This window comes from Schistocerca serialis, chromosome 6 (genome assembly GCF_023864345.2).
Source record: "Schistocerca serialis cubense isolate TAMUIC-IGC-003099 chromosome 6, iqSchSeri2.2, whole genome shotgun sequence".
In the NCBI taxonomy this organism is placed as follows: Eukaryota; Metazoa; Arthropoda; class Insecta; order Orthoptera; family Acrididae; genus Schistocerca; species Schistocerca serialis.
Genome location: NC_064643.1, coordinates 19233314 through 19260361, shown reverse-complemented (window position 1 = coordinate 19260361; position 27048 = coordinate 19233314). Strand labels below are relative to the sequence as shown.

Below are 27048 nucleotides of genomic sequence, written 5' to 3'. Positions count from 1 at the left end.
TCCTACCAACCGATCTCTTCCTCTAGTCTAGTTGTAGAGCTGCATGTCCTCGGGAAAAATTATGGCTGTAGTTTCCCCTTGCTTTCAGCCGTTCGCAGTACCAGCACAGCAAGGCCGTTTTGGTTAATGTTACAAAGCCAGATCAGTCAATCATCCAGACTGTTGCCCCTGCAACTACTGAAAAGGCTGCTGCCCCTCTTCAGGAACCACATGTTTGTCTGGCCTCTCAACGGATACCCCTCCATTGTGGTTGCACCTACGGTACGGCCATCTGTATCGCTGAGGCACGCAAGCCTCCCCACCAACGGTAAGGTCCATGGTTCATGAGGGGAGTTCCTTCATAGTCAACAGTTAAGGAATGGGTGGCTGAATTCATATGTGGCATATGTCTGTAAGATGACTCATGAACAATTTCCTAGAATTACAATCAAATATGAAAATGCTGAGAAAGAACACAGTGTGATATTGCAAGATCAGTAATTAAAAAGATGTGCAAAACAGTTGATGCCGTGGCTGTACCAGAAAGTGAGTGGCATATCTGTTGAAGCCTCACTACAACCTAATGTGAAAAACAATTTGGGACAATCTGACACACAACTGATTCTATGCACCAATCTGTTCCCGTGGATGAGAGATGACCGAAATGAAACAGCAGTTGCACAAAAATAGCCAAGGTGACTTCATCGGAGAGAAAGAGTGGTCATTGTTTTCTAGGATGCAAAAGGGATTTGTATTTTAGATTAGCTTGCAAGACTGAAACAATACCTCACAAATACTATGCAAGTATTCTGACTCAACTGGATGAAAAAATATGGAGCCAAGACCCAGGGGGAAAAAAAAAAGTTTATCGTCAGTGAAATGCATATGGTCACAAAGGCACTTTCACAATAGGAAAACTGGGAGTTTCAAGTGTGAAGTCTTCAAATATCTATTCCATTCTCCAATTTTTTCACATTCTGACTTTAGCTTCTTCTTCTTTTCTTTTTGTATGAATGATTCACTTAAGACTATATGCGTCACAGCTCAAAATCATTTTGTGAGTCAACAACTGGATATGTTTTCACTGCTCTGTCTCTTGTAACTCCGTTGGACATGGAGGTAGCAAATGAGGATATAGGATGTCCATGACATACTGCTGTGCTGTCAGAGTGACCTGAAGTCATATCCGATGCTGCCCCACACGCCCTCTCCCTATGTCGTTGTCATACTGACTGACAACTGCAATCGCGGGTCTTGCAGAATGTGACTCACTGCTGATCACATGACAGGTGCAGGTGTGAAAGGGTTACAATGTGCTCGGTGTACATTACAGCGATTCTCCCATGGGCTCGTCAGACACGGTCAACTGGAAGCTTGCTGACAAGCACGCCGCCCTTACGTTCCCAAGCAGTCCAACATGGGGCCACTACCACATCTGAATGTCTCACAAATCTGCATATTGCATAATTCAATCAGCCTGGCAAATGGAGACACACAATTAGGCCCCTTCAAATTTTGTTACGTGCTGATAATGCTGACTCACAGAAGTACAGGGCATCTGTGTCCTTCACAGGGATCACTCAACATCTTACACTCTTCACATCTCTTATAGCTCCTACCATTCATGGTAACAATCCGAGACACAAACAAAGCTAATGCAATCTGGTGGCCTTTGTATCCATTTCAGAGAGTTGCGACTCTCATAATTTACCACTGGTATGCACACTCGTGAAACTACGTTGCTTCAGGGAGCTTCCCTTTTTTTTCTTCAAGCAGTTTAGTTCTTTGAATCCATTTTTCTTGTAGCTCAGAATAATTATTTTATTGTGTAGCAAACTTACAGACTAGCATTCTGCTCTGAGCTGTCGGAGTTGGCGGTCATGTGTGTGTGAGGTGTGCTTGCTTGTGTGAATGAATGGTGTGTATTTCTATTTCTTTTTCTGATGAAGGTTGTGGCCAAAAGCTTATGTGTAAGTGTCTTAACTGTGCCTGTCTGCATTTTAACGTGCCATCTTTATGGTAATTAGCACTCTATCTTTTCCTACACTGCTGATATTCCAACCTGGAGTTTCCATTGTTTGAACTTATGGTCTACTGTTTTATTTTGCAGTGCACTTCTACAAGTGTAATACACAAATGTTGCCTTAGGAAAGAGTCACAATAACATCCATGTCTACCGTTTGCTATTTTTTACGAAATAGCATGTCACACTCGAAATTTAACTTAGCCAATGAAATAAGTTTGAAGATTTATTGTGTGTAAAAGACACTATGGCCCACTGTGTGGGAAATGTGGGAAGTTCTGTGCAGAGACGGAGTTATCCACAGATGTGGTAAGTCTGGGGAGCTATACGGGTGTTAAAACATCGCCACCTGCTGGGATGAGGGGCCACTTACTCTGTGGTGACACTGTGCCAGCAACGAGCTCCACCAATTGATTAGCACCACACATGACAATGACCAACCAGCTGCTTCTCTGTGCAGAGATATAAAATTTATCGATTTTGGACGTCGGGTGACAATCTGTCACATGGAGAACAATGTTTACTCTGGCAATTTTAACACTAATCTAGTGTTCTGCAACATATTAATGTGAAATGTTGTCTATGATGTTGAAGCGTGTAAGTTAAACTGATATCTGAGAATTTGTTGTTTTTGTGGCACTATCTGGAAAATGACCTCTCTTGCAGCTCCAAGCATAAATGTCAAGTGAAGAAGAATAATTAGCACAGCACACTGGAACCGAGTAGGGATCCGGTTTACTGCTCGGCCACTAAATTAGCATATTGTGAGTACACCAGAATAGACGCTGTACACACTTGCATATACTACATACACAAGTACAAGCATCGATCAAGCTACTGTGAAACTGCACTCTGTGTGACTCATCACTACATCAGAATACTGTAAATGTAGTGATTCCAATTTCTTAAGGTCTCTTCCTGTTTGTTTTCATCAGTTGGATCTTATTTTTCAAGTATGTGGGAATCCAATGAGCTGCCTGTTTGGACACATTCTTTCTGTATGTCCCACAAGTTGGATTCTTTGGAGACACATTGTAACTAGAGTTTTTAGGAATTTGCCTGGAGATTTCACGCTGGGTTCTGTGTGATGTGTTCCATCTTTTATTCTTGGGCCTAAGATTTTTACCACAATTTTACATTCTTCTAATTCAGTTTGCTGTTTTCATGTCTTGTGTTGGACAAAGAGTCTCTCTCATGCATAAAGAAATTCTAATTTGATCACTGTTGTACAATGTTAGATTTTAAAGTTCCAGGAAAAATACTTTTAGTTAACTGAGAGACAGTTTGTATTTTCTGAAGTCTGGATTCTATGGCCTTCTTTTCATTATGATGTTCAGTGGTCTTTTTCACCTAATTATTTAAACTCTTTAACACCAAATACTATGTTGTTGCCTATATAAGTTCAACTAGTGCCATTTTGGTATCAGCCAAGAATTTTTTCTCCAGGTGAAATTAGTAGTCCAATTTTCCTAGCTTGCTCCCTTAATATTTCAAATTGCTTTAGGACATCAGTAATGTTTTTGTCAATTAGTATTATGTCATCGGTATAGGTTACACAATATAATTCTATCTTTAAGTTTACGTTCTAGTCAGTGTAATAGTGCACCTGCTCTTCTCCATTACCTTACAATTTTCTTAGGGGCATAGTTGAATAGCAATGTGATATGCCATCCCATTTTCATATTCTTATGTCTGTCTTAAATTACACTGCTTGAAAAAAAGTGAGACACTCAGAAGGTGGGGAGAAAACAAATTGAAACATAGCGAATTTAGAGGATATGTGATGTTATTTCAGTGATAACAAAACAGAGTCAAATTTACACAGAACTTATCAGTTTGAGCCCACTTATCAATACAGCAATGCACCCTGTCTGGCCTGGACAGTGCGGGAGGATGTCGTAAAGCTGCTGCATACCCTCCTGAGAAAGGTGATCCACAACTGTTGTAACTGGACATTGCAATCATGGATACAGGCAGTGGGACGGAGTTGACATCCATGTTGGTCCCATAATGTTCTATCGGGGACAGATATGGGGATTTTGCTGGCCACCGGAGTATATCAACATCACACAGACAATTTAAAGAGACACATACTACATGTGGACAAGCACTGGCCTGTTGAAAAATAGCACCACAATACTATTACACACTGCTGTACCATCAGAGTTCCCTCGGCCATTACAAGCCGTGACTTGAAGTCATACCCAATGGCTCCCCACACCATGGGGCTCCTTTGTGACCCCCCCCCCCCAAAAATGTGGAAGAATGGGACCTCTCCCAGTCTCCCCGGGTCACTGTCAAACTTCTCCACGATAGTCATTTGGAGCAGTGCAGGACTGGGACTCATTAGTGAACATAATGTGACACCATTCATTAGCAGTCCATACTTCTCGATCATGGCACCACTTCGCATGCAGTCATTTGCTTGAGTGTTAATGGCAGCCTATGCGCAGGATGGCAATGCCATAGTCTGGCTGCTCCTAGCTGTATGACACAGCATGTTGCAAGGAGTCTATTACAGTGAACTCCTGTTTATCCGAAATGATCAGGACGGTGGCCGGTTCCGATAACGAAAATTTCAGATAAATCAAAGTCCCCCTGTTTTCACATGTGAACACTCCAAATTGTGTCAATATTGCGAAATACGATCGTAAAACGTGCGTAGGGTATGTAAAATGTTTCTGATACAGTTGCAAACAACCCTGTACTTCTTTACTGAAAAAATTGTGTTGACATGTTAAAAAGGCACCAAACTATGATTGAAAACTCAAAGTTTTTAAATGCTGTATAACAAAGCTCGTTTATTTTGCATTCTTACAGAAAAAAATCTCCCTTATTTGGCAGCAGGAAAAAACAGGAGTTTTAATTTTATTACCTGCTCTTTTGAATAAAAAATAAACTACTGAACAAAATTGTGAAACAAATCTAGAGATTACTCAAAGGAACGAAAAGTCTGTCTAGAGGAACTTTCAAGAAAATTAAAAAAAAAAAAAACCTTTTAAGTTATGGACATAGAAGTTCTAGGATGCTTCATTAGAGTTTATTTTTTGGTAACGAAGTCACGAATGTCTTTTTTTTTTTTTTGTTTTTTTGCTTGAGAAACTATTGCTGCAACAATACATCTCCACCATTGAAATCAAACTATTTCAGGATAAATCGTCTCCTCCTGTTGGCTGATGTACTCCAGGGCAGTTTGGATCACTTCGTAACAGAATGTGTGAGGAATATTTTTCTCTGATTCATCATCAGAAACATAGTGTTCTAACGCTTTATGATCGGTCACAATTTGGACGATTTCATCCTCAGTCACATGAAAAAATGCCATTTTCCATCCACTCTTCAATGTCTTCGAAGTGTGTGTCTTTACAACCAGCTTCTCCAGTAAATTCACCAAAATTATGTCAGCTTGAGTTTCGGTATTGCCTCCTCCTTCCCACCACTTAGGTTGCCTTACGATCTAAGAGTTTTTTCCAAGACCTAACAAGAGGAACTGGAGGAATTAGATTCCAAGCTTCAGCAATCAATGAATAACACTTAAAACATCAATTTTTTTAAGAGCTTCCACAAAATCATCTGCAGCATCAATCACACCTATTCAGTATTCCAGCATCTTGCGTCTGTAATGTTTTTCTATCGCCTCAAGAATACCTTGGTCCATCGGTTGACATAGAGATGTGACATTTTGTGGGAGAAATACAACTTTGATATCCCCATCTTGCAGATCACCTGGGTGATAAGGAGCACTGTCCACAAGAAGTAGCGCTTTTCAAGGAAGTCCATTTCCTTCCATGTAATTTACTACAGCTGGAACAAACTCTGCCTGGAACCACTCTCTGAAGATGGCACTGTTCATACATGCCTTAAGACTGATTCGTGTACCTCAGTGGCAAAGCTGGTTGGTTGGTGTCTAAATGCTCTTGGTGTTTTGGATTTGCTAATTAAAGTAAGACACAGTTTATGATTGCCAGTGGCATTACTGCAAGCAAGGACAGTAAATCTTTCTTGGATTTTTTTGTATCCTGAAGCCATTTCTTCTTCTTTAGAGGCAAGGGTTTTCATTGGCAGCATTTTGTAATTCAACCCAGTTTCATCACATTTGTAAAGTTGATTGCCAGTATAACCTCCTTTGTCAATGATTGTGTGCAGTTTCTTCTTAAAATCAGTGTAGCAGCTTCATCCCCAGATAATGATTTGGAACTGATGGCAATTTCATGAATGCCACGCTGCTTCTTGAAACGATCCTGCTGGCCATTACTTCCGAGCAATTCTTGCTTCTTTCCTTCAATCAGCTCATCAGCTCATTTTGACAAAGTAGAGGACCTGAAACTGACACACCTTTGGCTCTTATTTATTCGTGCCACAAAAATAATGCCTCTTCTAACTGAGGATGTGAACCTTTTCTCATTGTTTTTCAAGATTTCACTGCGCTGCCCAATGCTTGGATGGAACAAAATTTTTAAATTCCTGATCAATTTGTCTTCCGATCAGTAATTGTACTCCTACTCTGCAGCAACTTTTGTGGGTGGCTCACCAGCATCAATTCTCTGCAAAGTGTGAAGCTCTTTTTCCAACAAGATCACATTCATTTTATGTTTCGTGCCTGTAGTCACGTTCAGTGTTCTTTCTACAGACACTCGACTGAGTCCTTTATGGTTTTTGGCCCCTTTTATCTCTGGACACTTTAAGGCACATAGTGGGAGCACGAAACCTCAAATCAGAAACACACAGATGCACAACTTGACAACACTCGAGATGCACTAGACAAACTTTTGACTTTTGAAACCAGGCTGTGGCAGCCATCAAATGAAAGCATTCGATACATCTATGCCATTTCCTCTGTTCTACCCAAGCCCACGTGGCAACACAACAGGGTGTTGTACGTTCACTGTTAAACACTCAGCTTTGATGTACCGACAACAAGTGGAAAGTGTTAGGCGGCGCACTCTAATTGTCGGTTTCGACAGGGCTACGTTGCGCTGCATAGAACAATACTGTATGTACTGTACTTCCAAGGAGTTCCAATAGATGGCTGTGGCATACGAATAAGAAACACACTAGAGCTTCAACCAACACATGCACGAATTGATGATACTTGGACTTTTGACACGCACCAGTGCACTGATTAGCAGTAGATTGCCAAAAAACACTAGCAAATGCTTGGCTCCAGGTGCATGCAAATTGAAACTTGTCAAGCGTCAATCTAGCTAGCCAAAAGTGTAGCTGCACGAGAGTTTATTGTACTTGTTCTCAGATGGCAGTCACAGACATGAACAGATTACAATGTACTCAGTACACTACACAGTGATGCTCCCTTGTAGCGGTCTGATGTAGTCAACTGGAAGATTGATGATGAGTATGCCCTTACTTTCCAACATCAGGCCACTGTCAGATCCAAATACTCCAAAAATACAGATGTTGCAAGGTTTAACCAGGCGACCAAATGGACATCCACAATGAGGTTTCTTTCAAACTCTCATCAGATAATGCTGTCTCACACCAATATGCAGCACCTTCATATCCTCCAGAGTGATGATTCAACATCTGACGCTATTCACATCCCTTATATACCACACGATGCTTGCTAAACAGCAATAAAAACAAAGAACACTAATGAATAATGAAGGAAAAGACAGACTGTTACTTACCATAAAGAAGATACCTTAGGCTGCAGATGGGCAGAATTAAAAGACACTTACACAAAGCTTTCAGCCACAGCCTTCATCAGTAAGTAGTAATCTGTCTTTTCCAACATTGTTGATATTCCTACTGGAGTTTCCATTGTTTCAAGGACACTGATGCTTTTCTGTGAGTGTTTCCTTTATGATGTTTTCTGCATTTTAGCTATTTTTTAAAAAAGAAAAAAAAAAGAAAGAAAGAAAAAAAAAAGATTTGTTGCTGGAAAACTTCTGAAGTCCAATAAAGGAGTTACAACAGCCATATATGATTATCTGGTGGACCTTGCAGAACCAAATTCTAGGGCTGAAATGTACTGTTGACCAATGGGCATTAATCAGAATGAATACTAAATAAAAAATTAAATCCAATTTTACACAAAAAACTCAGGTTCTATCACTGTTGTTTTTCGTTCTATTTTGCTCTTATGTTTGCTATGACCTGTTAAGCAGAAATTTTCTTTCTATCTATAGAGTTACATTTGCTGTAATGTATCTTACCTGCATGTTGTTTCTTCTTTCTTCTCACTGCTGCCCCAATCATGGCAAGCAAGTCATCCTCACTGCATTTGCTTTGTATTGCATCTCTGAAACAACAGTTAAAACACCCGTTAAACAGTACCAGGCCAACACCACATAGTGAAATGTTGGTACACTAAAAAGGAAGAAAAACTTTGCAGAAATCTTCAACAGTAATCTTGTAGTCTGCAGTAGGCAACAGCAGGATAACAAACCCACTGGACAAAAATGGGAAAGTCATGATAGAAGTTACTTTTATTTTTATAAATAAACAGGTATCTTACACAAATGCTCAAGAGTATACATAGGATCTCAGGCTGAAGAGGTGGAGAAGAAACTGACATTAGTTTTGTTGAAGGGGGAGTAGTGGAACACAGCACAATTTCTTGCAAAATGAAGCCAAATTTATTGATAAACTGTTAATTAATTGCCAAGCTCACTAATGTGACCATTTTACAACAGGTACTTACTGCTTGGAGTATATGTGACTTTTCGGGCTTGCCTGATAGATCTGTTGCAAAAACACTTTGGGTTCCCCACCAGATAACATTATGCAAGTCCCTCCCTCAATATTTCAGTGACACAACGTTTTGGCATCTTCAGGTGATGGTGATTTCCACCATCACTGCTGCAAGATGGAACTGGCAATTTCCACATGACAGCTTTGAAATTTATCATGTGGATGACTATGACCATCATATTTAGAATTCAGAGGATTTCATAGAATACCTGAAGATGCTTAAACTAGAACTTTCAGATCTTTTAGTTAGCTCAAATGTTATATCATTACTTACAAAAGTGCCCTGCAGCCCTCATTAGAGGTTATTAGCAGCAAGTTTGAGAAAGAAATTGTGGTGCTGTTTAAAAATGTGCATACCTCATCCTATTTCTTATGTAACACCAACTACTTTAATCAAGTGGACAGTGTTCCCATGGGAGATCCTCTATTTCCCTTAGTAAATATCCAACATTCCTCCTTCTGGCAGAATGCTGAAGAGACATTTGTGGTGTGGCCCACATAATACAGACACTACCTATGTTCCTGCAGCATTTGCACTCGGTCCATCTAAATATTCAGTTCACTGTGGAAGTACAAAAAGATAGCAGCTTACCATTCCTGGATGTCACGGTTAGAAGAAAAGCTGACAGAACACTGCGGCTTAGTCTCTACTGCAAACTGATACACGCAGAGTTATATTTGCGGTCCAAAAGTTGCCATCACCCTCCACAATGTGGTAGTGTCTTACACTCCCTGGCACATAGAGCACATGTGATCTCAGATACCGACAGTCTGCCTGGTGAACTGTAACACCTAAGAACAGTGTTCCAGCAGAATGTTTATTCTTGTAAACAGATTTGCAATGTGTTCTGAGCAAAGCAAGTTCAGTGTAGGGATGTAAATGAAGTTACTTAGACAAGCACTGCAAATGGCTTTCCTACCATATTTCAGCGGCATGTTTTCAAAAATAGAAAGAATCACTAAGAGAAACAGAATCAAGTGCGTTTTTTGTCTACCAGCAAAACTAAGGAATTGTTTGTGTTCAGTTAAAGACAATCTTGACCTTAGAAAACACAGATCATATATAAGATCTGATGCCATTATGGGAAATCTTATATAGGGCAGACACCTCACATTGTGCAAGAACACTGTGTTCAACAGCGCTGACAAAAATGCCACCCAGTAAATTAGTGGTAGCAGAGCACTGCCTGAATACAGGGCACCACATGTTTCCCAAGAGGACTGAAATTTTATTCTCAGGATCATCACTCTAGGATTGTGTTTTTAAGAATGAGGCATGTATCCATACGGTGGGCAATCTTACCAACAGGAATATGGAATTTTGACTAAGCACTGCCCAGAATCCAGCACTGACTGCCATGAAATTAAAACAGTAGAAACCAGATCCTCCGATGTATGACCTGATGCAGCACCTTGCAGAGAGTTAATTCAGCGTTTAACCACACGAGTGTCCAGAAGTGCAGTCATTGCCCACAACACATAAGCAGAAGGCTACTATGAATGGCATTTCCATCCAACTGGGAGTGCCTTCGTACTCCTGCTTCTAGCCTGACAAATTTCAATTCTGCTGTGCAAATATCACCAGTCACATCTTGCAGCAGTGATGACAGGACCCACCACTACCTGAAGATGACGAACAGTTGTGTTGGTGAAATATTGTGAGGCTTGCACAAAGTTATTCAGTGGAAAATCTGAGAAGATTCGTATACATTATTTTTCTGTGACGCAGGTAATGTGCAGCCAAATGTGATAATTTTCTGCATTTGCCTTTTTGTACATTTCAAAATACCACAAAAAATTGGCGAGAAACACTGAATATATGACATAACCAGATGACATACCCCACAGCATGTGCAGCAGCCGGGGTTGAGTGTAAAGGAATGATTGAGCAGTGCAATACTTTCATTTGAGCAAACAGAGCAAATTTCGAAAACATTTTGTAAATATGATCTGTTGTAAATGTAGATGTTACAAAATTATTGTCCCTGCTGTAATCAAGCAAAAGCAGTTCTGATTTTGTGTTTTTTGCTTCTGTCCTCTTTTTGTTTACAGACATTAGTTAGTAAAGAAAACATAGGTCATTTAATGGCAATGATGCTATTCTGAAGTTTATACTCATCTACTTTTTATGCAATACGGTAGGTTTTGATTTGTACTGTACTTTGCAAGAAATCAAGGAAACTGCAAGATCGGTAAATAAAATAATAAACTTCAATATAAATACATAATTGTTAAACACAATGAAAAAATACTGCCTGCCATATGCAAGACTCAAATCCTGAACGCCATCACTAAAGTCGCACATGTGTGTCCGTAGCCACAATGATATGAATACTTGACTTGGGTTGGGATGATCAAGTGTGACAGACCGAGAGGCTCTACCACTGCAAGCATGACAAGGTACATCATCTGGTGACATTTATCATTCACTTTTGACACATTTCCCAACATTTGTATCGTATCCAACATTTGTGATCCCATGTGTCTTGTATTAAATTACTTGTCTCAGGGTCATCTACAGTGCTTTGGAGGTTTTTAAATGTTAATACGCATCACCCTGTCTGTCTGTGTGTGTGTGTTTGTGTGTGTGTGTGTGTGTGTGTGTGTGTGTGTGTGTGTGTTTATATATATGAAACAAATACTAACAAAGAGATAGAGGGCCTGGCCAGTACTTACCTCAGCTCAGTACAGCTGATACATACACAAAACAGAACAGAAAATTGACGTATCCTAGCTTTCGGAACTTCGTTCCTTCATCAGGGAGGAGAGAGGGGAAAAAAGGGGAAGAAGGGAAAGTGGATTCAGGTTTTGCATCGGGGTCGGTTACAGGGGTAGGAACCGCTGGGTAGAGAAGGTGGTCTGGGAATATTGTAGGGTTTGACAAGGATGATACGGAGGTTAGGGGGTTGGCAAAAGGCAACTCTGGGTGGTGTGGGGAGAATATTGTCAAGGGATGATCTCATTTCAGGGCTTGACTTGAGAAAGTCATATCCCTGGCGGAGTAATTAGTTGATGTATTCGAGGCCAGGATAATATTGGGTGACAAGGGGGATGCTTCTGTGTGGTCTGGGGGTAGTACCATTGTTGTTGGGTGGGGAGGAATGTATTGCTTGGGAGATCTGTTTGTGGACAAGGTCTGCAGGATAGTTGTGGGAGAGGAAAGCACTGATATATAATATAATACAGGGAAACATTCCAAATGGGATAAATATATCTAAAAACAAAGATGATGTAACTTACCAAACGAAAGCATTGGTATGTTGATAGACACACAAACAAACACACACACAAAATTCAAGCTTTCGCAACCCACAGTTGCTTCATCAGCAAAGAGGGAAGGAGAGGGAAAGACGAAAGGATGTGGGTTTTAAGGGAGAGGGTAAGGAGTCATTCCAATCCTGGGAGTGGAAAGACTTACCTTAGGGGGGAAAAAGGACAGGTATACACTCGCACACACACACACACATATATCCATCCGCACATATACAGACACAAGCAGGGTATATGTGTGGATGGATATGTGTGTGTGTGTGTGTGTGTGTGTGTGTGTGTGTGTGTGTGTGGCATACTGATCTGATCTGAACTATGCAGCCTTAAAATGGAAGTTTTTTGATCACTCCTTATTTTGCTCCCTGCCACATTGGCAATATGTACCGCAAATCATCAGACAGACGACCTTCCTGCATGCTTCATGTTGTGTCTAGACAAGACAGCCTAGACACAATGAGAGGAAGCCGAAAGGCATGCTCTAAGTTAAAAAAGGAGGGCGTGAGGTCTGAAACAGGATACGTAATGAATGCTATAAAGAAAAGTACGTAGCTTCTGGAATACTTAACTTTAATCCATCCTTTTGGTACATCTGGAGATTGTGGTGATACAAGTGAGACTCTTTATATACATGCAATGTTACTAATGGCGCCTTGCTAGGTCGTAGCCATTGACTTAGCTGAAGGCTATTCTAACTATCGGCTCGGCTAATGAGCAATGCTTCGTCCATGTAGTCGCTAGCAAAGTCGTCCGTACAACTGGGGTGAGTGCTAGTCCGTATCTCGAGACCTGCCTTGTGGTGGCGACACGCGGGTCCGACATGTACTAATGGACCCTGGCCAATTTAAAGCTACCACCTAGCAAGTGTGGTGTCTGGCGGTGACACCACATTCCTCCCCTGCAAATCGGCGAATGGTCGTGTTATAAGGCTTCCGCCCGCCGTGGGGAGAACCCCATGTTGACGTATGCGATGAGGTGGGGAGCCTAACAACAGGCGAGGCTGTGCCACCCGCACGCGGCCATTCGGTCCAAGGGGAGCTAAGAAACACCTGAAAACCTAGTCCAGGGTGCACGTCAACATGCGGTGTATGTGCCCGTAAAGAGACAGGAGGGGCCGAAGGGTCGACCTCCATTGCGTCGGGGTACCCGACGCGCGAAGACGCCATGTGGTCCGGAGCGGGCAAGAGTTCCATGGCGGAGGACAGCTGGTCACGGGAAGCGATCGGCGGCGTGTGACCCAGGGAGGCGCTTGGTGGCTGCAGCGAAGCGTCCACTGCGGGCGGCACCAGCTGGACAGGCGGCGGCGGCGGAGGCGGCAGCGGCGCGTCGCCATGGGGCAAAATGGAAGGCATCGTTGGTAACACCTGGGGATGATGCGAGCCAGTAGATGGGTCCCCAGGGCGCTGACCGGATGGCACCGTCGCTGAAAGCAGACGGGGAGCAGCAGAACCCGTGCGACGACAGAGGCGCAGCTGATTGAGATGCCGACGCACCTCACCAGAGGCCCCCAAAACCAAATACATCACGCGGCCGAGGCAGCGAAGAATGTGCACTGCGAGCCAACGCCGTGAACCTCGATAGTTGCGATAAAATACAACGTCGCCTGGAGCAAAAGCAGAAGTCTGCCGCTGCACAGGAACCTGATGCGGCGGGTGCAGCAAAGACATCAAGTTTCGATGAGGACGACTGTGGAGCAACTCAGCTGGCGAGCGACTATCTCGGGGCTGAGAGCGATACAAAGACAAAAAGAGCAACAACGCGTCCTCCCGAGAATACGACTCTTTCAACTTCAACATCTGTGACTTGAAAGTCCGGACCAATCGTTCAGCGGCACCGTTTGACTGAGGCGAAAACGGCGCGGATGTCAGATGTTGAATACCATTGGCCTGGCAGAATGACTGAAATTCTGCGGACATGAATTGTGGGCCATTGTCGGAAACAATAGTCTGCGGAAGACCTTCAATGCAAAAGATGCAGACAACGCTTGGATGGTGGCAGTTGATGTCGTGGAAGACATCCGGACAACAAAAGGAAAATTACTGAAGGCATCTACCAGAACAAACCACCGAGCATACCAGAATGGACCAGCAAAATCAATGTGCAAGCGTTGCCAAGGGGAAGTGGCTTTTGGCCATGCAAAGACTTTCCGCGGCAGTGCGGATTGTTCTTCGGCACACGCCATGCAAGAAGAACACATATTCGTAATCGCAGCATCGATTCCGAACCAAGTACAGTGCTGACGAGGAAGTTGTTTCGTTTGCACTATACCCCAATGTCCTTGGTGAAGAAGCCGTAAAACAGAGGACTGTAACGAACGTGGGACCACGATTCTGGACTGATCATTATCAGAACGCAACAACAAAACACCGCGTCGAACAAAAAGTCTCTCCTTGTGAGCAAAAAATCAGCAAACCAACGGATCCTCGATCCGAGACTTTGACAAAGGCCATTGCGTAGCAACAAAATGCAAAACGGTAGCAAGGACCGGGTCAGCAGCTGTGGCTGTAGCTACACGACGAAAATCAATCGGAAACGAGTCGACCACGTCATCGGTTTCCGAATCAATGAACATGCAAGCAAGTTCAGAAGAATCAAATGCTCTATCCTCAGCAACAGGCAAACGGGACAACGCATCGGCGTTTCCGTGCTTAGCAGTGGACCGATACAAGATATCGTAGCGGTACTGCGAGAGGAAAATAGACCAGCGAATGAATTTCTGTGCTGTACGCGGAGGTACAGGCTTGTTCGGATGAAAAAGCGACATCAAAGGTTTGTGGTCTGTGATGATGGTAAAGTGACGACCATACAAGAAATCATGGAACTTAGTAACACCAAACACGAGAGCCAAAGCTTCTTTCTCTATCTGTGAATAATTTCTTTGCGCAGACGAGAGCAATTTGGATGCAAAGGCAATAGGGCGATCATGCGACCCATCTTTGTGCGCAAGCACAGCACCGATCCCGAAATCCGATGCATCTACCATCAACAAAAGGGGTTTCTGGGGATTGAATGGCGTAAGGCAAGTATTAGAAAGCAACGCCGATTTCAACTGGCGAAAGGCGCGTTCGCATTCCGTCGTCCAGACGAACGGAACACCCTTACGGCGTAAGCTATGAATCGTAGCTGAAATGGAAGAGGCATTGCGCAGAAAGCGATGATAATAGTTAATTTTACCCAACACACTCTGTAGCTCCTTCAAATTCTGCGGCGAAGGCAAGTCTTGTATGGCACGGAGGTGCTCTGGACTCGGATGTATGCCTTGGGCATTGATGACATGTCCCAGGTATGGTAAGTCACGAGCAAAAAACACACATTTGTCCTTCCGCAAGCGAAGACCATTTTGTCGCAATACCTGAAATAATGTTCGTAGGTGTGCTAAATGGTCGTCTGCTGTCTTTCCGGAGATCACAATATCGTCCAGATAGTTCGCAGCAGTAGGGAATGATGCACAAACAGTTTGTAAATATTGCTGAAACAATGCAGGGGCGGATGCACACCCGAATGGCAGTCTTTTGAATCGGTACAAACCAAGATGCGTGTTAACCACCAAGACGCACTGGGATTCTTCGTCCACTGGTATTTGGAAGTATGCATCTGTGACGTCCAACTTTGAAAAATATTTACCCGGGCACAGTTTGTCAAAAAGATCTTCCAGGCAGGGTAATGGAAAAGTTGCAAACACTAGTTGTGGATTCACAGTGGCCTTGAAGTCCACACAAAGTCTCAGTTTTCCGGAAGGTTTGGGCAAAATTACTAATGGTGAGGCCCAGAGAGAAGCCTGCACACGTTCAATTACACCTTGTGATTCTAAATCGTGTAATGTTCTTGCAACCTCATCACGCAATGCATGAGGAACATTGCACGCTCTGAAAAATTTCGGTTGCCCGTTGACTTTCAGTTCCAAATGTGCTTCATAGTTTTTAGCGCAACCTAAGCCCAGCGCAAAAATGTCTGCAAATTCTTCACACAGACGAGAAACACAGTCTGAAGGCACAGTCTGATTCACTGATAGGACCTGATTTACTATAGACATGCTAAACAACTGAAATAAATCGAAACCAAACAAGTTCACTGCAGTAGAAGAACGAAGAACATAAAATGAGACAAGTTTTGTTTGTCCCTTGTATGTTGCAAGAAGGCTGCACTGTCCTAACACAGGGGATATTCTGACCTGAATAACTATTTAACATAACATTTGCGGCACGCAACGGAGGTTTGCCCAGTTGTTTGTACGTGTCGTGACTGAGCAACGAAACTGCAGCTCTGGTATCGAGCTGGAACGGTATGACCATTCCATTAAAATCCAAATCTACAAAAAGTTTATTGTCCTGCTGACGACAAGAGCAACTGTCTCGTGCAATTTGAACTGATACAGGTACAGCATCACTTGCTAATTGACGTGATTTCTGGCGACGTCGACGCACACTTTGTGTGGGACGAACACTGTCACTGTTTGAGAAAGTGGCACTGGACGGGGTGGAATTCACTACATGAATGTCCATGGGCGAAGGTCCACGAGGCTGAGTGTCCTTGGTTCGATTCCGGCGCGAAGCAAAAGGCCTGGAATGGTTGTGATTGTCTGATCTGAGCTTTTTCTGGCAAACACTTTGAACATGTCCTTTCTTATTACAGAAAAAGCAAATAGCTTGGCGTGACGGGCAATTTTCACGCGAATGTCTAGTAGCACACCACGGGCATGATTTTACTGCAGTTGTATGCTGTCGCGGCACACCTGGTTTAGAGCGTAACGGCAGCTGCGTGGACGTGCGCGAGGGCAGTTTACCGGGCCGTGCAGCGCGCCTGGCGGGCTGGTTAATGTTACACATGGCTGGCGAAGTTGCAAATGATTCCTGAGCAAAGTCAAGTGTGTCTTGTCTATCTAATATGTCTATCACTTGCTGAAGGGAGGGATTAACTAGTTTCAAAATCTGTTCCCATATACGAACATCAGAAACGTTCTGTGCAATTGCATCACGGACCATTGTATCTGAATAAGGGAGTCCACATTCACACTCAAAAGCACAATCCCTTGTAAGGCCTTGCAATGTTGCAACCCACTCCCTATTAGTTTGACCGGCCGTACGTTTTGTACGAAAGAACGTATACCTTTTTGCAACTACATTAACTGTTTCCTTGAAATAGGCATCTAAAGCAGACAAAAGTTCTTCGTAGGACAGAGTTGCTACGTCGCATTGGGGAAATAATTTCACTATCACACGGTACGTTTGCACCCCTACACATGCCAATAAATGAGGCTGCCGCTCGTTACCTTGAATTCTGTAGGCGGCGAGATGAAATCCAAACTGGCGTGACCACTCCGTCCATACTCTCTCCCCAATAAACGGAATAGTTATAACTCAATTGTTCACAAGTGTATATTATGACTCTTGCCACAGCCACGCAGTCAGTATGCCACAGGCGTGCCATAGAAAGCGATCAGGTTCAATTCCTTGTAGAGCCGGGAAATTCTGCTCGGTGGACAGACTGGAATAGGGTACACTCTGCTTGTAGTTCTAGCTGAGGAGATACTCAAGTGAGAAGTAGTGTCTTCAACTTCTGGAAGTTGATAACAGCCTGGAGAGTTGTATACTGACCCCCTAACTCTCCATAGATTTATAGTAGAGGACATCTCTCGAAGAGCATTGCGTGGTCTTCTGGGCCCAATGCAGAGTTCCTTTATCTATGTATATTGTATATCACCACTTGTACACACTCATCAGCACAGTATCATATTGTCTCTTCACGTGGCAAATTTTTATTCCCTTGTTTCCAGATCAAGACTTTTCCTCTTCCTCTTCTTCGTTTTTTTTTTTTTTTTTTTTTTTTTTTTTACTATCATTACTTGTACCACACATATTCCACACGGTTTATGCTCACTCCTTCAATGATACTTCCCATCCTCCTCTAGTGTGCGAGTTGTCCCTGCTTTCCTGCGTGTTTCTTGGTTTAAACACCCTTGTTTCAAAAGAGAGTGACAGCTTAGATACAGTCTTGTCAACATTTTGTAATTTTATTTAGCAATTATTGTTTGAGCCTTATAGGCGAATGTCACAAGATATTGTCAACCACTGGATTCACTAGATTGGAATGGGGTTCATGGTAACTTATCAATTCATTTTTTAAGTTGCTGTTATCTTTTTCATCCTATCTTGGACTAGCTTTTCCATACTCCCACTCTATTTTACGTAGCCAAACAGTTATCTGCCCTTGCAAACTTGCTCCTTTACTACCAAGTTAACTAATACTGGGCAGCCTAACAGAAGTTCCAATATCCAGTCTTTCACCACAATTCACCTATACACACTTTTCACTCATTGATTTTCTTTTTTCAATGTCATAAATATTTTGCTTTCACAGACTGCTGTGCTTTGAACATAAAATTGTAGGAACATCTGCCTCACATGTCACTTTTTTTTTTTATTATTAAAGAATATGTTCCTTGCTCATTCCTATTTGCTTCTGATACATTTCCATTCTCACTTTTATTTTCTTTTGATCCATTTCTTTTTTCTTTGATAGACAAGTCAAACAACAATGGCAATATGTTGCAGCCCCCTGTGTTTCACCCTACTTACTACGAACTTACTTTTCTTAGCTTCCAATTTTATTAGTCATTTGGTTTTTAAGATACTTAAATTAATTGTTTGACCCTGTATTTTTATATCTTATTTTACCTTCGGTTGATAAAGGATTTCTGGTATGCTCACAAAGAGAGAGCTGATTCTTCCCACCCCTCACCCCCCTTACCTTGTCCTGAAACAAACTTATCGCCAAGTATCTTGCAGTTTTTTTGCTATTATTAATCTCTTAGTCTAGTCATCAATTTAAAAGTGTCAGTTGTTGGTCCCATTGTCTAATAATTTGTACATTTATACACATGAAGTTCCAATTTTTATTTGGAACATATAGACTCTGATAATCATGAATCACAGTTCAAATGGCTCTGGGCACTATGGGACTTAACATTTGAGCCAAGGCAGGATTCAAACCTGCGACCGTAGCAGTCGCGCAGTTCTGGACTGAAGCGCCTAGAACCGCTTGGCAACGGTGGCTGGCGAATCATAGTTACCATCACACGGACAGAAATACTGTGTTAACTTTAATACAACATAGGGACGTAGCTAAAAATGTCTTTACATAATTTCCAGTTCTGATTACTTTCCTTTAATTTAATCTAACAAATAGGTTAGTGTAACATGATGTTGACAGAGGCAAATTATATATACTCACAAATTATTTAGCTAGAGGTATCTGGTTTGTATGTCTGGGAGGGAGGAGGGTGCAAGCTGAAAACTTCAAGAAAAGATTACTCATTTCATACCTGCTGGATTTAACTGCAGTTTATCTCTTCCATATACCAACCACATACCTAATGTGCATGGCAAACAGTTTGAAAGTATTATTCTATACTCAGCATTTGGAACTATCAGTTCCTTCATGAGAGAGGAAAGAGGGATAAGTTTCTGAAGGTCTGAAAGGTCACTCGGACTCCACAACTAATGTGAGGACAAGAGGAACAAATGTGTCTATAAGAAGTTTTGGAATTTCACCTCCTGAAGGTAAAATACTGATCAGTCTGTCAGTCTTCTAGTAATTTTATGGTTTCCTCGCATGAATTTTCACTTAGACATGATTATTCTATGTTTCATCACTCACCTGAGAGATATCTCTGAATTCCCAAAGAGACACACCTTCAAATTGCCATCAGCTGTTATCGGTAAACGGTTGCACGTGCCACAGAAGTGTTCACTCATTGAGGTAATAAATCCCACACGTCCCTTGAAGCCCGGGACATGGTATGCCTGCAAAAAGAAATTGTAAGAAAATAGGTACTGCTGTTGTGAAAATACTATAAATGTGTTGCTCACCAAGTGGAGGAAGGAGAAAATGTGCATTAAGGGGAGTTTGAACGCCCTATCCTGACAATGTTACATTTAGTGACTTAACTTCCCCGTACTTCAGGAACAACTGTAGCCATTGACAAGAAACTTTTACAGGACATTAAACTATATGTTCTGAGTCTTACAATAATTGCATTTCAGCCACTGCTTTTGGAAATACAATTTTTTAATTACACAGTTAAAATTTTGTGTACCTTTTTGTATGCTATTCTAAATAATTTTACTTATACATAACATTATGTTTTTCTTTTAGTTCAGAAGACTCAGGATACATATGTCATTACTCCCTGAAAATTTGAATTCGCTACTTGCCGTAGTTTCGGAGATTTAGGGAAAAATGCAAGAGAAAATGTAAATTTTCAGGAAGAGTTTTTAAAGTTACAATAGACTGTAACTCAATATATGCTTAACATTTTATTTTTAGTCACTCAGAAGCACCCTGCACCATACTGTATATCATCCTCTTGATCTTTTTTAAGTTTTTTTTGTTTTCTTCTTTCTGGACTCCGTAGTGGCCAACTGTGCAGCATACTCTGCTTTACCAGTGCAAACCTTGTCCATCCCTTCAAATTCTCTGATGAAGTTTGCTCCAGAATTAATTCCCATATGTTGTAGCACTTTCACGCTACCAATGTTGCCATCATTAAAAGCAATAACAGCATGACTGACCCCCACTTTAGTGTCTTCATTACAAGAAAAACATTTTTTGGTCTACATCTACATCTACATCCATACTCCTCAAGCCACCTGATGGTGTAGGCTACCTTGAGTACCTCTATTGGTTCTCCCTTCTATTCCAGTCTCGTATTGTTCGTGGAAAGAAGGATTGTCGGTATGCCTCTGTGTGGGCTCTAATCTCTCTCATTTTATCCTCATGGTCTCTTCGTGAGATATACGTAGGAGGGAGAAATATATTGCTTGACTCCTCAGTGAAGGTATGTTCTCGAAACTTCAACAAAAGCCCATACCAAGCTACTGAGTGTCTCTACCGCAGAGTCTTCCACTGGAGTTTATCTAACATCTCCGTAATGCTTTCATGATTACTAAATGATCCTATAACGAAGCATGCTGCTCTCTGTTGGATATTCTCTATCTCTTCTATCAACCCTATCTGGTACAGATCCCACACTGCTGAGCAGTATTCAAACAGTGGGGGAACAAGTGTACTGTAACCTAATTCCTTTGTTTTTGGATTGCATTTCCTTAGGATTCTTCCAATGAATCTCAGTCTGGCATCTGATTTACCGATGATCAACTTTATATGATCATTCCATTTTAAATCACTCCTAATGCATACTCCCAGATAATTTATGGAATTAACTGCTTCCAATTGCTGACCTGCTATATTGTAGCTAAATGATATGGGATCTTTCTTTCTATGTATTCGCAGCACATTACACTTGTCTACATTGAGATTCAATTGCCATTCCCTGCACCATGCATCAATTCGCTGCAGATCATCCTGCATTTCAGTGCAATTTTCCATTGTGGCAACCTCTCGATATACCACAGCATCATCCGCAAAAAGCCTCAGTGAACTTCTGATGTCATTCACAAGGTCATTTATGTGTATTGTGAATAGCAACGGTCCTACGACACTCCCCTGCAGCACACCTGAAATCACTCTTACTTCGGAAGACTTCTCTCCATTGAGAATGACAGGCTGCGTCCTGTTATCTAGCAACTCTTCAATCCAATCACATAATTGGCCTGATAGCCCATATGCTCTTACTTTGTTCATTAAATGATTGCGGGGAACTGTATCAAACACCTTGCAGAAGTCAAGAAACACAGCATCTACCTGGGAACCCGTGTCTATGGCCCTCTGAGTCTCGTGGACGAATAGCGCGAGCTGGGTTTCACACAATCGTCTTTTTCAAAACCCATGCTGATTCCTACAGAGTAGATTTCTAGTTTACAGAAAAATCATAATACTCGAACATAATACATGTTCTAAAATTCTACAACTGATCGACATTAGAGATATAGGTCTATAGTTCTGCACATCTGTTCGACGTCCCTTCTTGAAAACGGGGATGACCTGTGCCCTTTTCCAATTCTTTGGAACGCTACGCTCTTGTAGAGACCTACGGTACACTGCTGCAAGAAGGGGGGTAAGTTCCTTCGCATACTCTGTGTAAAATTGAACTGGTATCCCATCAGGTCAGCGGCCTTCCCTCTTTTGAGTGATTTTAATTGTTTCTCTATCCCTCTGTCATCTATTTCAGTATCTACCATTTTGTCATCTGTGTGACAATCTAGAGAAGGAACTACAGTGCAATCTTCCTCTGTGAAACAGCTTTGGAAAAAGACATTTAGTATTTCGGCCTTCAGTCCATCATCCTCTGTTTCAGTACCTTTTTGGTCACAGAGTGTCTGGACATTTTGTTTTGATCCACCTACCGCTTTGACATAAGAGCAAAATTTCTTAGGATTTTCTGCCAAGTCAGTACATAGAACTTTACTTTCGAATTCATTTAACGCCTCTCGCATGGCCCTCCTCACATTACATTTCACTTCACATAATTTTTGTTTGTCTGCAAGGTGTTGGCTACGTTTATGTTTGCTGTGAAGTTCCCTTTGCTTCTGCAGCAGTTTTCTAACTCGGTTGTTGTACCACGCTGGCTCTTTTCCATCTCTTACGATCTTGCTTGGCACATACTCATCTAACGCATATTGTACGATGGTTTTGAACTTTGTCCACTGATCCTCAACACTATCTGTACTTAAAACAAAACTTTTGTGTTGAGGTGTTAGGTACTCTGATATCTGATTTTTGTCACTTTTGCTAACCAGAAAAATCTTCGTACCTTTTTTTAATATTTCTATTTACGGCTGAAATCATCGATGCAGTAACCGCTTTATGATCGCTGATTCCCTGTTCTGCGTTAATTGTTTCAAATAGTTCGGGTCTGTTTGTCACTAGAAGGTCTAATATGTTATCGCCACGAGTCAGTTCTCTGTTTAACTGCTCAAGGTAGTTTTCAGATAAAGCTCTTAAAAAATTTCACTGGATTCTTTGTCCCTGCCACCCATTATGAAAGTTTGAGTCTCCCAGTCTATATCCGGCAAATTAAAATCTCCACCCAGAACTATAACATGGTGGGCAAATCTACTCGAAATATTTTCCAAATTATCCTTCAAGTGCTCAGCCACAACAGCTGCTGAGCCAGGGGGCCTATAGAGACATCCAATTACCATGTCTGAGCCTGCTTTAACCGTGACCTTCACCCAAATTATTTCACATTTCGGATCTCCATCAATTTCCTTCGATACTGTTGCACTTCTTATCGCATTAAACATGCCTCCCCCTTCACTGTCCAGCCTGTCTCTGCGGTATACATTCCAATCTGAGTTTAGAATTTCATTACTGTTTACATCTGGTTTCAGCCTACTTTCTGTCCCTAGTACTATGTGGGCATTGTGACCGTTTATTAATGAGAGCAGTTCTGGGACCTTTCTATAGACGCTCCTGCAGTTTACTATTAGCACATTAATATTGTTATTCCCTGCTGCATTTTGTCTACTCCTACCTTGCCGCATCTCAGGAGGTGTCTTGTCGGGCCTAGGGAGGGAGTTCTCTAACTTAAAAAACCCACATGTGCACTCCACACATACTCCGCTACCCTTGTAGCCGCTTCCTGCATGTAGTGCACACGTGACCTATTCAGGGGGACCCTACATTTCTGCACCCGATAGCGGAGGTCGAGAAATTTGCACCCCAGATCTCCGCAGAATCGTCTGAGCCCCTGGTTTAAGCCTTCCACTCGGCTCCAAACCAGAGGACCACTATCGGTTCTGGGAACAATACAACAAGTAGCTAGCTCAGATTCCACCCCGCGAGGCTTTCCGCCTACACCAACTCCGCTAGCTGCCTGTACGAACTGAGGATGACCTCTGAACCCAGACGGCAGGAGTCATTGGTGCCGACATGAGCAACAATTTGCAGTCGGGTGCACCCAGTGCTCTCTATCACTGCCAGCACGGCCTCCTCCACATCTCGGATGAGACCCCCGGCAAGCAGACAGAGTGAACACTGACCTTCTTCCCCGACCTTTCCGCTATTTCCCTAAGGGGCTCCATCACCCGCCTAACGTTGGAGCTCCCAATAACTAATATACCCCTCCCCCCATGTGCCTGCTTGGACCTGGCTGAAGGAGTGGCCACATGTCCACTCACAGGCAGAACGGGCGATGCCACACGGCCAGCCTCCACACTGACCCTCCGCCTCATGCGCCGTGAATGCCGCTGAACCCGCCACTCCCCTTGGGAAGAGGGTGGCCCAACCGTGCCCGGTAGCTGCAAAGATGTCTTGACAGCAGGGTCAGTGGGTGAAGCATGTAATGTAACACCTGGGGTGTACCATGCAACGCACCAGACTCCCCACTGCCGCTACACTCTGAGGCAGCAGCCTGAAGATGGCTAACCGCGGCTTCAACACATTCAGCTGTTTGCGAACAGTGGCCAGCTCCTCCTGTGTCCGTACACAGCAGTCACACATCCTATCCATCATAAGAAATCAATTTACTGTAGAGAGTTAATCAACTTATAACTAGACTGCTAATTCACTAAAGGCGGCTGATAGTTGACTAAACTGTGGTTACTAGACACTTCCTGTAGAAAACAATGAAAATAGCACTACCTGTCTCTGGACTGTATTGAAAACAAACACTAGCACTACTGGCACTATGGCTGACTAAACGGACTCTCTCTGACTGTATTCAAAACAAACACGAAATCTATGGAACACTATTACTAGCACCCGACAATTAAAGCTTCCTAAAAGCAAAAACACACGGAAAAGGAAGTGACAAGTAAGCAAAATAGAGTTAATACTTCAATTAGCATAGCTCGCTGCACAGCAGACATGACGCAGATGGCAGTTACAACGACACTGACACAATAAGATTATTGAACGACTCATTGGGATTTTGAGTCTGACAATGCAGACACTTCTTCAATAATTCAGGATTGCCAGGTCTCTGTAAACAGGTTTTATGATATCCACAACTGCTGCTGGGATAGAATGTTTATGGCTGTATGACCTGTTTGAGTACTGGGCATTGCGGTAATTGCACCATGAACCAGATCTAGGAGGGCAAAGATGGTGTACTGGTTTATCATCAGCTGACAGTCTCTGGAAGAAGGTAGCCCATACTGCCTGCTTCATTTTCAACAAATCCTCAGTATTATTTCTAATGGCAATCTCATAATACTGTTGTAGTTCATCAATCATGTTGTCTGTCAGCCTGCTTCTTATGGTCTTACCACCTGAAAGTTTCTTGTCTCTCAAACTTTGTTTCAACTTCCTCAATCTGGTATCCATCCTCTTCTGGACATGAGCAACACATTCCAGTTCTGTGATAAGCTTCTCACCATAAGGCTGAGTGGCTACTACACTGTTATATGCATTTGAGTCTGCATAACCTAAGAACTTAGTGTAACACACTCCCCTTTAGTTTACAGATCGATTATAAATTTCAACAGCTGCACAGGCCTCCGTACGACTAGTTGTCCTTCATAACTTCTGTCACAGATATGCCCTTCTTCATTCCCTGATTTATACTTATAAGAATGTTTGGTTAAAATCTGGAAATCTATTAGCTTTCCAGTATCAACACTGGTCACTGTAGCAACAGAATTCTTAGAACTGCAGCTACGCTTCTACCAAGTGCCCCAAAAGCTACTGATATGACAATCATACCATCGTTTATTCCAGCAGCTTCATTTGCAGCACCCTTAATTGACTCACATGCAGTGGATTTCACAGCAGCTCCAATAAATCCTGCATACTTGTCCATTTTACAAAGTGGGCGTGGCATATACATCACGACACACATTGTTTCTGCTGCAGTGTGTCCTTGGCCAATAGCTCTCAATCCATAAAACCACCTAACATTTATGTCAAAATAATTATCTTTACACTTATCAGAATTCCAAAATGAATGAGTGTATTTACAAATGGCAGAATTAATGGTAAGTTTCCTGGCTAGTCCATTTGATACCTCAATGTCTTCATGTAAACTAACTGGCCCTCCACATAGATACAGCACACACATTCACATAACACCCCTGTTAGGATGTGTAAATGTATCAGAATATAACCTAACCTACCGTTTACATGAGTTTTGTTTTGAGATAACTGTGTTATCACTATGTTTTATTTTAATCTTCGAAGCACTAATGGGTGTTTCGCTAGATACTCATGAGTTTGCCAGTATTTCATTGTCTGCAACTTCACACACCACATGCTGAACACAATGTTTCTCTTTATTCAAAAATTTATTACCATGAAACCCACATTTCTTAAAAACACTTCATTTTCGAGTCATACTTTTTGAGAGATTTACCAGTCTATTCCTCACTTCTCCTCGGAAAAACGTTAGCACTTCGATATACAAAGCATGTTTATACTATGAAAAGATACGATACTATTTTTGACAGTGCTACCAATGCAAACACATAATTTAACCTTTATAACACAGCAATCCACAGCTTTCTACAGGGTAGTCCATTGATAGTGACCGGGCCAAATATCTCACGAAATAAGCATGAAATGAAAAAACTACAAAGAACGAAATTCGTCTAGCTTGAAGGGAGAAACCAGATGGCGCTATGGTTGGCCTGCTAAATGGCACTGCCATAGGTCAAACTCATATCAACTGCATTTTTTAAAAATAGGAACCCCCATTTTTTATTACATATTCATGTAGTACGTAAAGAAATGTGAATGTTTTAGCTGGAACACTTTTTCACTTTGGGATAGTTGAGGCTGTAATAGTCAAAAATGGTTCAAATGGCTCTGAGCACTATGGGACTTAACTTCTGAGGTCATCAGTCCCCTAGAACTTAGAACTACTTAAACCTAACTAACCTAAGGACATTACACACATCCATGCCCAAGGCAGGATTCGAACCTGCGACCGTAGCGGTCGTGCGTTTCCAGACTGTAGCGCCTAACACCACTCGGCCACTTCGGCCAGCTGCTGTAATAGTCACAAACATATAAGTATGTAATATCACATAACTTTCCGCCAGTGCGGACGGTATTTGCTTCGTGATACATTACCCGTGTTAAAATGGACCGTTTACCAATTGCGGAAAAGGTCGGTATCGTGTTGATGTATGGCTATTGTGATCAAAATGCCCAAGGGGCGTGTGCTATGT

General features: G+C 42.2%; 1 protein-coding gene across 1 annotated transcript in view; it reads right to left on the bottom strand.

The window, feature by feature from the left end:
- LOC126484208 (molybdenum cofactor biosynthesis protein 1-like) overlaps positions 1-27048 on the bottom strand; it is a 77487-nt gene that overhangs the window by 17368 nt on the left and 33071 nt on the right. The window contains exons 4-5 of the mRNA XM_050107621.1: positions 19637-19782; positions 8176-8261 (exon numbers count right to left, since the gene is read on the bottom strand). Of these exons, the coding sequence (XP_049963578.1) occupies positions 8176-8261; positions 19637-19782 (232 nt within the window). The remainder of the gene's footprint in view (positions 1-8175; positions 8262-19636; positions 19783-27048) is intronic.